General features: G+C 43.3%; 1 protein-coding gene across 1 annotated transcript in view; it reads right to left on the minus strand.

Annotated features, from left to right (window-relative positions):
- Positions 1 to 13,525, minus strand: part of EXOC5 (exocyst complex component 5) — a 63,126-nt gene that overhangs the window by 36,614 nt on the left and 12,987 nt on the right. Inside the window, exon 2 of the mRNA XM_090270917.1 lies at positions 570 to 664. Within this exon, the coding sequence (XP_090127043.1) occupies positions 570 to 664 (95 nt within the window). The remainder of the gene's footprint in view (positions 1 to 569; positions 665 to 13,525) is intronic.

Consider the following 13,525-nt stretch of genomic DNA (forward strand, 5'->3'; position numbering starts at 1 on the left):
TTTACAAACTAACCAATTCATTTATAATTGTAAATAAGGTATTATTAGGCATTTCTGAATTAACAATCATCATGTTAATCTTCTCTACAGCATCTTGTTGGGATCATCTTAGACCTGAGTAAAAACCCCACCTATACTTAAAATCCATTAACACCCCCCCCCGAATAAAAACGAATTTCAAAGAAATGGTCAAAAGGTGAAAGTACTACATAAAAATAATATTGTGCATTGCAGGGTACAGTGACTTTCTGTTCCCCCAATTTACAACTAAAAACAACACATTCTACATGTTTTTATTATCAACTCTTTCTAATTTATTACTAGTTGGAGAAAATATTAAATTCTTACAATATAACAAAATCCCTTCCTTTCATACCAGGTAAATTCCTTCTCTAAAATAAAAGGAATGTAATGGGAAAAATCAATGCCAAATTTAATAAGCTTGTATCTTTTAATGACCAATTATTAACTGAAATCACTTTATATGAATGTTTAAAATTCCAACAGTCACATATATTTCAAACACAAATTTATACTAGTGTGGATCTATGAAAAAAATTTTACTTCACCTTTTTGGATCAAAAGCTTCAGATCCCCCTCTAGAGCCTCCTCCTGGGGTTCTCCATACAAGACGCTCAATATACTCATCTGCCACAAAAGGCTCCTAGTTTACAAAATAAATGTTCTTTTAAAGTTTTTCATAGAGGATAACTTAATATCACTTACAAAAATGAAACAGGTTCTACTATATGAGAACTTAAAGTAAAATTAAATTACTAATACCAGTTAAAACATCCCAAAAGAAAAGTGGGCAAAGGACAGAAACAATTTTTTTAAATATATATATATATTTATTTATTTATTTAGGGGTGGGGGATCCCCCGCTCTGTAATAATTCCCCCCTCTCAGACTTAAGACCTTTTATAATCTTATAAAGGACAATGGGCGAAGGTCTCATGCTCCTCTAGCTGCTTCAGGCTGGACATGGTTGTTGTCATACATACTCTTGGGTCTAGAAATCCCTAATACGAGTAGGGATAGGACAGAAACAATTTATAGAAGAAATACAAATGGTCAAGAAACATGACAAATACGCAATTTCACTAATAATCAGATAAGGTCATATTATCACTTTTTCATCTCACAAAGTGACAAAGTCTTTTTTAATTATATGTAACGCAGGAGAGGGTTAGCTGAAATTCACACCCTCATTACTGTTAGAAATGTTAACAGGTACAATATTTTTGTAGGGTAATAAGTAATACTTTGGCTACGTCAACAGTATGACAAATGTTCTTACCATTTAACCCAGTAATTCTACTTTTGCAATTTTAAAGGAAAAGCAGATTATTAACACAAATTTTTTGCAGAGTGTTCACTGAGTACTACACACATTAAAAATTTGTCTACATAAATATTCGACAAAATCATTGAAAAATTACTGTAAACTTATATAAGATAAAAACTATGTTCCTATTAAAATGTTATTAAAAATTTAATGAAATGAGAAAATGTTCACATAATATCTGATGAAAAAAGCAGCATACAAAATTTTCTAAATTTTCTCAGTAAAAACGCATTAGTTAAAAAACAAAAAATAGAAGGACTGATCAAAAAAATTCAAATGTCTGCCATCAACTTGATAATGCATTTTTTAGATTAATATACACGAATTTTCCTATTTCCCATATTACCCTATTACAAATGAATATCAAATATTGCCTTCCATTTACCATGTAACTTAAGCTAGTAGCATTTCCTGATGATTCCAGTTTAAATTCTTGTATCTGTAAAACTTTCCATTTGTTAATCATACTTTTAAAACATTTTCATTGATAAACAACCACTGAACAATAAAATTTTCAGTGTCAAGCACGCTGTTACGCTATGGAATAAAAAGATGTATAAAACACAAATTGTGTCCCTGAGAAACTCATAGTCTAATATAATATATAATATATATAAATGCAATAGTATATAATAAGTAAAATTAAAAATATATGCACAAACTTGAGTACTGAATTGGCTGAGTGAGTTGTTATAACTCAGTAAGTAGTTGGGAAATGGAAATAGGGTGTTCAGTGAGTCAGCAAATGTTCACTGAGAACCTACTATGTGCTGGGCACTGTGGTAGGTACTAAGAACACAGATGTGAATTCAATAGACAAGATCACTGCAAGGCCTCATAGAAATGATCTTATAAGTAAGAATGACAACATCGAACAAGTAATTACAGAAATAACTAATTATAATTGTGATAAATGTGAACGAAAGAAAAATCCTGGGTATTATAAAGAGTACACAGGGGTGGGCAAAAGTAGATTTGCAGTTCCAAGTACATGAAACAGAGTTTATCCTTTTATCATTATTTATTAATCATTGTATTATTATTATTAACCTACTTTGCCCACCCCTGTAAAACAGAAACGGAAAGGACAGGAAGATAGTGAAGGATAAAAGAACGGCAAGAAGTGGGCAATGCAACACGTAAACTTTCTGAGAACATGATACTTAAGCTGAGACCAGAAGAAAGAAGAAAATTCAGCCAGACAAAAATGGAATAAATAGTATTCCAGACCATTAAGGAAAGAAAGATAGAGCTTAACTCATTAGAGGACTGAGAAGTAAGCATGGACTAGATCACAGAAACCACATGTGAAAGGGATCCAGAGAGGTGACAGTTAAGACAAATGGATAATAACCTTGCATTTTTCATCATCATCATTATTATCATATTGGGCACTTAGTCCACACAATAAAGGCTACTGCGGTGGGGAGATCTAAACAGAAGTCTTTGAAATTGCTCCTCTCTACTCAATGCTATTAGTGCTATTCTTAAAGCTCTAAAGCAAAGATCAGCAAATTTTTTCCTAAAGGGCCCAGAGCCTGGGCAGGGTGATATGGAGGGTCTGCTGTTGCCCATGCAGCAGACCCCCCCTCTCTTCGCAGCTGAAGGGTCCAAGGGAAAGACGGAGTCGATACAGCTTGGGTTCAGGTGCGCCGCAGGAGTTGCCGGTGTTGACTACAACGTCAAACCGCCTTAGGGACTCCGGCTCCGGATTTTCTGTCGGGGTTTACTCCCTTAGCCTTTCCCCTGAAGAGGTATGCCGCAAGGCAGCAGAGGTTTTTTGGAGTCAGAGTTTTTTTGGAGTCAGAGTTTTCCTTCTCTGATGTACCCTGACTGGAAGATCGAACCAGCGACACTTAGCTCGCAGGCCGACGCTCAATCCACTGAGCTAAACCAGCCAGGGCATAACCTGAAGGGTAACCATCTCAAAATCAACCAACGTAGTATCTCCCATCCTCATGGTACATGGCCAATGATTTGGTGTATGTATACAGTATACACTGTTCTACCCCTATCAGCAAAGAGGATTAGACAATCCAATCACACAGAACTGACAACAGTTTGCATTTAGTTTTGCTTCAAGGCTCTGTGAACTCTCTACACTCTATCATAATCTATCATAACATGATCTGTAGCATATGACATTCTGCAGAGCGTCTTATTAATCCACCATACTGACTGACATCATGACAATTGGGCGGGATAAGCAAGCAACGGCTAGCACATTGGAGGGGCCTTGGTACAATTCTTGTACTATAGAAAGTGGGACCAAACACTATACAAGGATTCAAGGACAAAGGGAGTCTTTAAACATTTTAAGGTGGTCAGGGACATGCTGGACATCTCATCCAAAGTAAAGGACAAATTTTTGCACCTCCCACAAGGAAGGACACACAAACCTGGTAAGCCTTTTCAGGTTCTGGAAGAAGCATGTTCCACACCGGCTCTGGCACATACATCAGGTGACACAAACACAGAAAAGAGTTCTGCAAAACTGGGGGCCATAAAGCCAACCCTGGCTGTCTGAGCCACACAACCTAGCAAGCCCTATAGTGTTAAAGTAATCAGTATCTACTGAAGTATTAAAAGTATCAGTATTGAGAAACAATGTCATATGGAGTTATGACAAGGCCCACTGGGATAATCACAACACAGATCCCTGAACTATGAAACAAGATCATGCCAGCAGCAGCAGAGAATTATACACCTTTTAAGAAACAACTCCCGGTGGGCTACTGGACCGTGGCAGAGATGGCACACCTGACCACAGGACCCAAAGTGACCATGCATACAAACCATATAACATTAGCTGGGTTCTAATAGGCTCACTTCATTTAATTAAAATTGAAATTAAATGAAAGTAAACATTTATTTCACAGCTGGTTTCGCAGAACCATTTCATGTAGTAATGTGCCTTGTGTCTCTCCAAGGTGTGATACAATGTGAAATGTTTCCTGATCTTTCACCCAAAATTGCCATTAACGTGGCATAATACAGTCTTGGAAAACATATAATGGAAGATTTCTGCTATTTCTTTGAAGGACATAATACTCTGCAACTGCTGGATTTTGCTCATTTTGTTTTACATTGTTTTGGTTCACCTTTTGAAATTTATATCCTCCAACATAAAATTAGCTTCCATTGTTTTCTTTTTGTTTTCGAGGGATCGAAACAATATATCCCTTTTACAAGCAATATGTTATCTTTATTCTTTCCCAATAAGAGATATACAGAGCATTTGTTTATTTGTTAGTTTATTTTTTTATTATAAAATTTCCAGGCATGTAAGAAGGTCTAAAGATGATATTCTGAATACTTGTGGAAGCACTAGCTTTAAGAAATTAAATAGCACAATAAATCTGAGTGTTCCTGGTCTTCTTTTATTCCTCATGCACTGAATGTAAGAGTTAGCATCTCTTGAATTTCAAAATTTCTAATGCCAATCTTTGACTTTGTGAGTCTTTTGTGTGAATGGTATGGTACTGCATATGTCCCTCTGAACTCTTTTTTCTCCCACCTTCATCTTGTGTTTGCGAGTTATGTTAATGCTTTCAAGGAAACCATGATTGAAAAACAAATTGGGGTGACTGGCAAACTCATACTTGCTGATTTGGGAGTCTTTCCATTATTAAGGCTTAATTATGGCCTAATATGTGGTCAATTATCATAAATGTCCCCTTTGTTCCTGAAACGTGTCTATTCTCCAATTTTTCAATGCTGTTCTCCAATTTTTCAATGCTTTTATCTATTATAAGCTCACATACTTGTTTTGCCTACTTATTTCTCAGTTCCTAAAAAAGTTGTTTTAATATATTCTGCATCCAAGTACATTCAATTGCCTTGACTCACTTTGTCAATTTCTTTTGTAATTATTTCCCTTTTTGCTTTATGTCCATTTTGGCTTGTTTTTAGGCACAAAGTAATTTAGAATTATCGTGTTATGTATTCTTAGGGAATGAAAGTATTAAATTATGTTACAGGCTCCACTTTAGCAATGTCTTTCTCTTTTTTTAAACCTTTAAGTATATTTTGTTTGATAATAATATAGCTATACCTATGTTTAACAAACTGATTTTTAAACATATTTCTGGGTTCTTATGTGTTACAAGTCTCTTTAAACAATACAGCTAGGATATTTTAACACAATCTGAAAATATCTGCCTAGAACTGATCAATTACTTATATTTCTCATGGAGTTGTACTTTTTCCTAATAGTTACTTTTCGCTTTCAATTTATCCTGCTTTTTCTTCTTTTCTAATATTAGAGTGACTTATTTGGGAATGATTGAAATATTTTTACTTTGTGTTTTCTCTACTGACTTGGAAGTTATAGCTAATTCTATTGTTTTCTTTTTTTAAAGATTTTATTTATTTCCTTTTAGAGAGAGGGAAAGGGAGGGAGAAAAAGATGGAGAGAAACATCAGTGTATAAGAGATACCTTGACCGATTTTACCTCTTGCATGCCCCCAAACGGGGACCTGTCCTGTAACGCAGGCATGTGTCCGGACTGGGAATTGAACCGGTGACCTTTTGCTTCACAGGGTAGCGCCCATTCCACTGAAACACACCAGCCAGGCTTCTGTTTTCATCTTAATAGTCGTTTTTAAACATTTCACATGTTTGTTTAACAAATTCTAAAGTTAATATATATGTATGTTCCTTCTGAGCAATTCGGTATGCTTTGATTTCCATTAGTTCCTTCCCTTTTTATTCATTAGTAATTCAGCACATTGGGTTTACACCCCTGCTAGCTGCCAGCTCTTTTCTGGGATGTCTCCAGGTGCAGCAGCCTGTTGGTTAGGGCTTTGTGCCCACTCCACCTCACAGTGTTTCACAGCTGACTGGTGAGGCTGGTGGCCAGGGCAGACATGGAGAAAGTGCACCTGCCTCGGGCTTCCAAGAGAAGCTGAAAAGGTCCCCTGAGGAGGTGGGCCACGTCCAGGAAGGAGCCGGGTGGCTCCCGTACTGACTTTGAGCAGGACCTGGCCCCTGGGACAACAGTGGGGCAGGCGCCAAAGCTCCCACAGAGCCAGTGGCCAGACACGGTGATGTCAGGCAGGTGGGGCCTCAGTGGTATGGGACAAAGGCCTCATGGAGGGCAAGGCAGGTGCCAAACACTTGCTACACAGAGATGCAGGTCCCAGGTGCTAGAAGGTCATGATGGGATTGGCCATTCACAGAGGCCCCGCCCCTTCTTCTGTGACCTCTCAAGGTCCATTGATGTTTCCATGGAGACATCAGAAGGTCCTGGCTGAAGTCAGTTCAGTGCGTGCTAGAACCCCAGAGGAGGAGGAAGCAAAGGAGAGACTCTCCCTGTTTCCACTCTTATTTGAGTTCGTTTGGCGCACAACTGCCTCTACATGGGCAATTTCCTTTCTCGGATTCGCTTGTTCTTCTGCCGCCTCCGCCGCGGCCACCATCCCTTGCCTGGTGGCCATCACCCTGTCACCCGTGATTATGGCCCACCTGGCTGGGACCACCCTGCTGTCAGCCATTTCCACCCACTATTTCATTTCTGTCATGCTCCTTGTCCATCTGCCTTCGGCGTTGTCCCAAGAGGGCGGTGTCCTTTCCCACAGACTGTGCGCTTCCCTCTGGAAGTCCACCGGTTGGTGAAATGGAAGGACCCCCCGAAGAAGCCTGTGCTTCCTGCTTGTACATCCAGGAGGTCTGGAAGCTTGAGACCGGGCCCTATTCGTCATTCAGGTCGCAGATCTTCTGGCCTGCACTCACCACCTGAGCAGGCAGTCAAGGCTGAGGAGCCGGGACCCTCTATAATCGCCCCACTTCCTTTCCCAAAGGAGGTGGTGGTGAAGGTCCGGGAAGAGTCCCCAAAAGGCACGGCACACAAGACCAGCCAGGTAGAGGAAAAAGGGCAGCATCATGGGGACAGCCCCCACAGCAGTGGGCATCTGCCCAGCACTCCAGATTCAGTATGTGTAGGTAAGGAGAAGCAATCCAGCAGCAATTCTCCCCCGGCCTCTGCCAGCAGGAGGCCCCGCAAAAGAAAGCAGTCTGGGCCGCTCTTGCTTCCACTGCCACCACTGCAGTGGGATCGAGGTGAGCTGCCCCCGCCTGCTAAACTTCCTTGCCTTGATATGGACCCAAAGCTGGACACCGTGGAAAGATCTGAGGGTCCAAGGAAAAAGACTGCGGGGGACAAGACACAGGTCGCTCAGCCTGCTGCTTCTCTGCCTCCACCTGCCTCGGTGCCTGCAGGAACCCTTCCCCTGGCCACTCAAATGGGGCAGGCCCCTGTTACCATCACTGCCAGAGCATCTACACGTTTGACCTCTTGGCCCGCTTTACAGGATGATGACACCGAAATGGACACGACTCCTCCGTACTATGCCACCACAATCCTATCATCTCCAGGTGGCAGTGTAAGATCCATGGCAGTTCACCAAATCCCTGCCATGGACCCCGAGGAGCCTATGGACACCACTCCTGCTCCATAGGAAAACCACTGCCCACTGTCCTTGCCCTTCCTAATTCTGACCACATACCACCCAGTGGCAACATTCCCTTGGCTAAAGTCACCACCTCTTTTCTTAACTGGGGATCCATCTGGCCACAGCATGGCTGCTGCAAGAGGAGGAACATCCACAACCTCATTGCAGAGTATAACACCTTCCCCATGATCACAGGCACTAGTGTTCACGCTTGCCACCAGTGCACCTGCAGTCCACCTGGCGTACAAGATCTCCGACACTTGCAACAGCCACCACCATGGAGAATACAGGTATGTCATGAGACATGTCTCTTTCCACCTTCTGTCAGACCACTGGGGGCATTTCTGGCTGCGTCACAGCCATTATTGTTGCAAGTCTTAGCATCATCCCTGTGTTTAGACACACTTGTAGCTGCACTGTATTTCAAACCTGGAACCTACCTGTGCTGAATCTAGGTGATGCTATGGCAGGTTACAACTTCCCTCCCATGATGGGAGGGCGTGTTCTTCCCACTTTGCATTAGTACAACGGGGGCCCACCTGGCCATGGTGGCTGATTTTTTAATGACAAAGTCAATAGAGTAATAATTTGTGGTATAATCAGTAGCTTCTAATTCTTTTGATTTGTCCAAAGTTTGTTTAGAGGAAGGTCGCGATGCTTTGGTCATGAGTTCAATCTCTGGGTTCTGCTTTCGGTTTAGAAATTATTGATGAGATAGTTTGATCTTTTATTTATTCAATTACTGAGAAGTTCTCTCACACAGAATCATCTTTGAATACCTATTTGTTTATTTTGTAGACAAAAGCATTTCAAGTTGTACCAACAACATTTTTAAAACCCATAAAATTGTACAATGGAATGTGTTGCTTCTTTGGATGATATCTTTCTTGGAATATATAGTTTTATGGCAAATGTCCTATAAGAAAATAGTTTGAATAAGACCATTAAGTAATCTAAGTTTTAGTGAACATAAGCCATAACCTCTGATTTTAGTGATATTAATTACATTTGCAAATATAAATTTATGAACTTTTCTCATGAAAGTCAAATTTTGAGTATTGTAAGCTGATAAGGTTTGATTAGTCTCTTTGTGTTCTAGGCAGTAGGTTATGGAGCTTAGGCCATTCTGGGAAAGGAACTGTCTCTAGGGAGAAATTTAGTTTCACTTACATGGGAAATTTCATAGAGAAGAACTTGTTATTCCAATGAAGATTTTGTTTAGTAGTAGAGCATCATAAAACCGGGGGAGTGTTGTTTACCTAGAAGTTAAACTTTAGGAGCTGGCTTAATGTTTATGAGTAAACAAAGATGTACTTTTCTTTGCATTTTCTCTATTTTGTTACTCCTTTAACATGTTATCTGAATTCCTCTTAGTGGGTTTTTTTTCCCTTTCAAAAAATGTTCTGTTATCCTATTACAGTTGTCCCAATTTTCCCCTCTTTGCCCTCCTGTGCCGAGCCCACCTCTGCTCCACAGTCAATCCCCACCCTGTTGTCCCTGTCCGTGCGTCATTCACATGTGTTCTTTGACAAGTCCCCTCCCCTTCTTTCCACCATTATCCCCCTCCCCTCTCCCCTCTGACTGTTCCATGTTTTCATGTCTCTGGTTCTGCTGTGCTCATTCGTTTGTTTTTGCTAATTAGGTTCCTCTGATGGGTGAGATGGTATTTGTCTTTCATTGAATCGCTTATTTCACGTAGCGTATACTCTCCAGTCATATACATGCTGTTGCAAAAGTTAGGAGTTCTTTCTTTCTGCTGCATAGTGTCCCACTGTGTAAATGTACCACAGTTTTTTGATCCACTCATTTACTGATGGCCCCTCAGGCTGTTTCCAGCATTTGGCTATTGTCAATAATGCTGCTCTGGACATAGGGGTGCATAAGTTCTTTTGAATTGGTGTTTCAGGATTCTTCGGGTATAATCCCAGTAGTGGAATGTCTGGGTCAAAAGGCATTCCATTTTTTGTTTTTCGAGGAAATTCCACGCTATTTTTGACAGTGGTTGCACCAGTCTGCATTCCTGCCAACCGTGCACTAGAGTTCCCTTTTGTCCACATTCTCGCCAGCACTTGTTTGTTGATTTATTAATGGTGGCCATTCTGACATGTGTGAGGCACTTTCTCATTGTGATTTTAATTTGCATTTATCTGATGGCTAGTGATGTTGAACATCCTTTCATATGCCTATGGTCCCTCTGTATGTCCTCCTTGGAGAAGTATCTGTTTCCCAATAGTTCTGGTGTGTGTGAATTTATTTATTAATTATTATTTTAAAGTACATTTTATTGATTTTGTTGTTACAATAGTTCCAATTTTTCCCACTTTGCTCCCCTCTGCCCAGTCCCCTGCTTCCCCCAGCAGTCCCAGCCCTCTTAGTTCATGTCCACGGGTCATGCATAGAAGTTCTTTGGCTTCACCCTTTCCTATATTATTCTCAACATCCCCCCTGTCTTATTTTGTACCGACCAATTTTGATTATGCTTCTTAGTCCCTGAATCATTTCCCCATTTCTCCAGCTAGCCGCTCCCAGCTGATATCCCCCCAAATGATCCCCATACCTATGATTCTGTTCCTATTCTGGTTTGCTCATTTGGATTTTGTTTTTATTTTTTAGATTCAGTTGTTGATAGTTGTGAGTTTGTTGTCATTTTAGTGTTCATAGTTTTGATCTTCTTTTCCTTAAGAAATCCCTTTGAGATTTCATATAATAATGGCGTGGTGATGACGAGCTCCTTTAGCTTCACCTTGTCTGGGAAGCACTTCATCTTCCCTTGCATTTCAAATGATAGCTTTACTCGATAGAGTAATCCTGGTTGCAGGTTGCCTGTCATCACATCGATAACCATTTGCCAGTCCCTTCCTGCCTGCAAAGTGTCCTGTGAGAAATCAGCTGATAGTCTTACAGGCAGTCCCCTGTAGGCAACTCTCTGTCTCTCTCTTGCTACCCCCAGGACTCTGTCTTTATCTTCCACCTTTGGCATCTCAATCATGATGCGTCCTGGTGTGGTCCCGTCGGGGTCCAGCTCGCCCAGGACCCTCTGTGCTTCCCGGACCCAGATGTGCATCTCCTTCGCAAAATGAGTTTTCCTCATTTTTTTCAATTCTTGCATCCTCATTCTGCACCGGTTGACTGCTTTTTTCTGCCTTATATCCCAAATCGTTGATTAGAACGTGGGTTTCCTTCCCTTCACCATTGGTTCTGTGTGGATTTTCCTTCGTTTCACTGAGCATAGCCTTCACTTGTTATGTGTTTGTTGTACCCAAGCATATCTGTCAAGCCTGTGAGCATCTTTATCACCAGTGTTTTGAACTCTACATCTGTTAGGTTGTCTATCTCCTCATCTGTTAGGTTGGCTATGTCCTCGTCGCTTAGTTCTCCCACTGGAACCTTGATCCGTTTCCTTTTTTGGGCCATACTTCTCTGTCTCCTCATTCTGACAGGCTCCTGTGTTTGTTTGCCTCTACATCCCGGCTAGAGCTGTTGCTCCTGTTATGTTGTAATGGGCGGAGCCTTAGGGGTTCTTCAGTCCAGGTCAACCTGTTTCACCACGTTGTGGCGCTGTATGTGGGGGAGGGGTCCGAGGGGGAACAATGCTGCCAGCCCAGCACTTGCCCCTTTTCCAGGCACCTCTCCCACACCCGCACCAGACTGGCGCCCCTCTAGCTGCTGCCCTGGCCATCATTCCCAGAGCGGGTGCATCTGAGGACATTCTAGGACCACGCGGGCCCTTGAAACAAGCAGACTCTGCTGAGAGACTGGCAGTTTCTGCCTCCACCCCAATCCCGCTGCTCTACACAGTCAGAAACAATGAGGCTTGATTTTCCATGGTGCTGGGACCTTGATCTGTGAGGTCTGGTGAGGAGCTGGGAACGCTCCGCAGGTGTCCCTCCTTCCATTTTAAAACGTGAGCGTGCCCTTTCCGCCGACCCGCCTCTGCTGCCACCATTGCTACCACCACAGCGAGTCCTCTCCCCCGGGCTCTGCTTCTCCTGCGTGTCTGGGTGAGTGTTTAATTCTTCTTTATATATTTGTTTCAGAGAAGGAAAACTCTGATTCCAAAAAACCTCCGCTGCCTTGCGGCATACCTCTTCAGGGGAAAGGCTAGGGGAGTAAACCCCGACAGAAAATCCGGAGCCAGAGTCCCTAAGGCGGTTTGACGTTGTAGTCAACACCGGCAACTCCTGCAGCGCACCTGAAGCCAAGCTGTATTGACTCTGTCTTTCCCCTTGGATCCTTCAGCTGCGAAGAGAGGGGGGGTCTGCTGCATGGGCAACAGCTGGCCCTCCATATCACCCTGCCCAGGCTTTGTAGCTTCACTGGAGAGGACACTCCAGCATCAATCGCAAGATGTCAACTCAACACGGGAGGAGACAGATACCAGTTATAAGCTCATCCGATTGGCGAAGGAAACGAGCGCCAGGGGTCTCCTCTGACGGTGGGAGACGTCATCGCACCTCACTGGACAGCTACCGCCCGCCTCAAGCTGGGCAGCCCCCAGCCAATTAGGTGCCGTCTCGCCATGGCTCGCCTGCCCCACTGGGTGCGTGGGGATCAGAGAGGTGTCTCTCGAAAAGTGGGCCACAAAACACTCGCATCAGGCAATTCCAAGCAAAAAACAAGAAAGAAGCCTCCAGCTCTTCGCCTCGCTAGCTGGAACATCAGGACCATGTGTCCCGGACTTACTGCAGACCTTCCGTGGATCAATGATGCCAGGAAAACCGCCGTCATCGACAGGGAACTGGCACGACTAAACATCGACATTGCGGCTCTACAGGAGACCCGGTTGGCCGACAACGGAACTATCAGAGAAACCAACTACACCTTCTACTGGCAAGGGAAGTCTCCGGACCAACCAAGACAGCACGGTGTTGGGTTCGCTGTGAAGAACACGCTTGTTAACTCCATAGAGCCACCCACAGGAGGCACAGAGCGATTACTGACCCTCCGATTGTCAACAACTTTCGGCCCAGTCAGCATTCTTAGCGCGTACGCCCCAACCCTCTGCGCCACCACCGAAGAGAAAGAACAGTTCTACCATGCACTGGACGAAGCGTTATCCAAGATCCCCAGAAGTAACGCTCTTTATCTCCTTGGACACTTCAACGCAAGAGTAGGAGCCGACCACATGGCCTGGCCCACCTGCCTCGGAAACTTTGGGAGAGGAAAGATCAATGAGAATGGTCAGTGACTGCTTGAGCTTTTGTGTCACCGCGGCCTGTGCGTGACAAACACATTCCTCAAGTGCAAAGAGATCCACCAGGTGTCATGGAGGCACCCCCGCTCCCGCCACTGGCACCAGCTTGACCTCGTCATCACCAGAAGAACGGATATTGGCAGCACCCTCCTCACCCGCAGCTACCACAGTGCAGACTGCGACACGGACCATGCCCTCGTGGTAAGCAAGGTGCGCATAACGTCGAAGAGGTTGCACCACTCCAAGATGAAGGGTCGCCCACGCATCAACACCAGTTGTGCCAGGAACCCAGTTAAGACCCAGCAATTCATCAACAGGATGGAAGATGCACTCGGCGAGAGAATGGAGGCAGATGACATTATCGAATCCAATTGGCCACGTCTCCGCGACGCCATATACAACTCCGCCATTATTGCTTACGGGAAGAAAGAGCGGAAGAACGCTGACTGGTACGAGGCTCACTGGGAAGAAATGGAACCCGTGATCGAGGCTAAGAGGAAGGCCCTACTGGCTTACAAGGCCATGCCCAC

This window comes from Furipterus horrens, unplaced genomic scaffold (genome assembly GCF_987537825.1).
Source record: "Furipterus horrens unplaced genomic scaffold, mFurHor1.1.pri manual_scaffold_3, whole genome shotgun sequence".
In the NCBI taxonomy this organism is placed as follows: Eukaryota; Metazoa; Chordata; class Mammalia; order Chiroptera; family Furipteridae; genus Furipterus; species Furipterus horrens.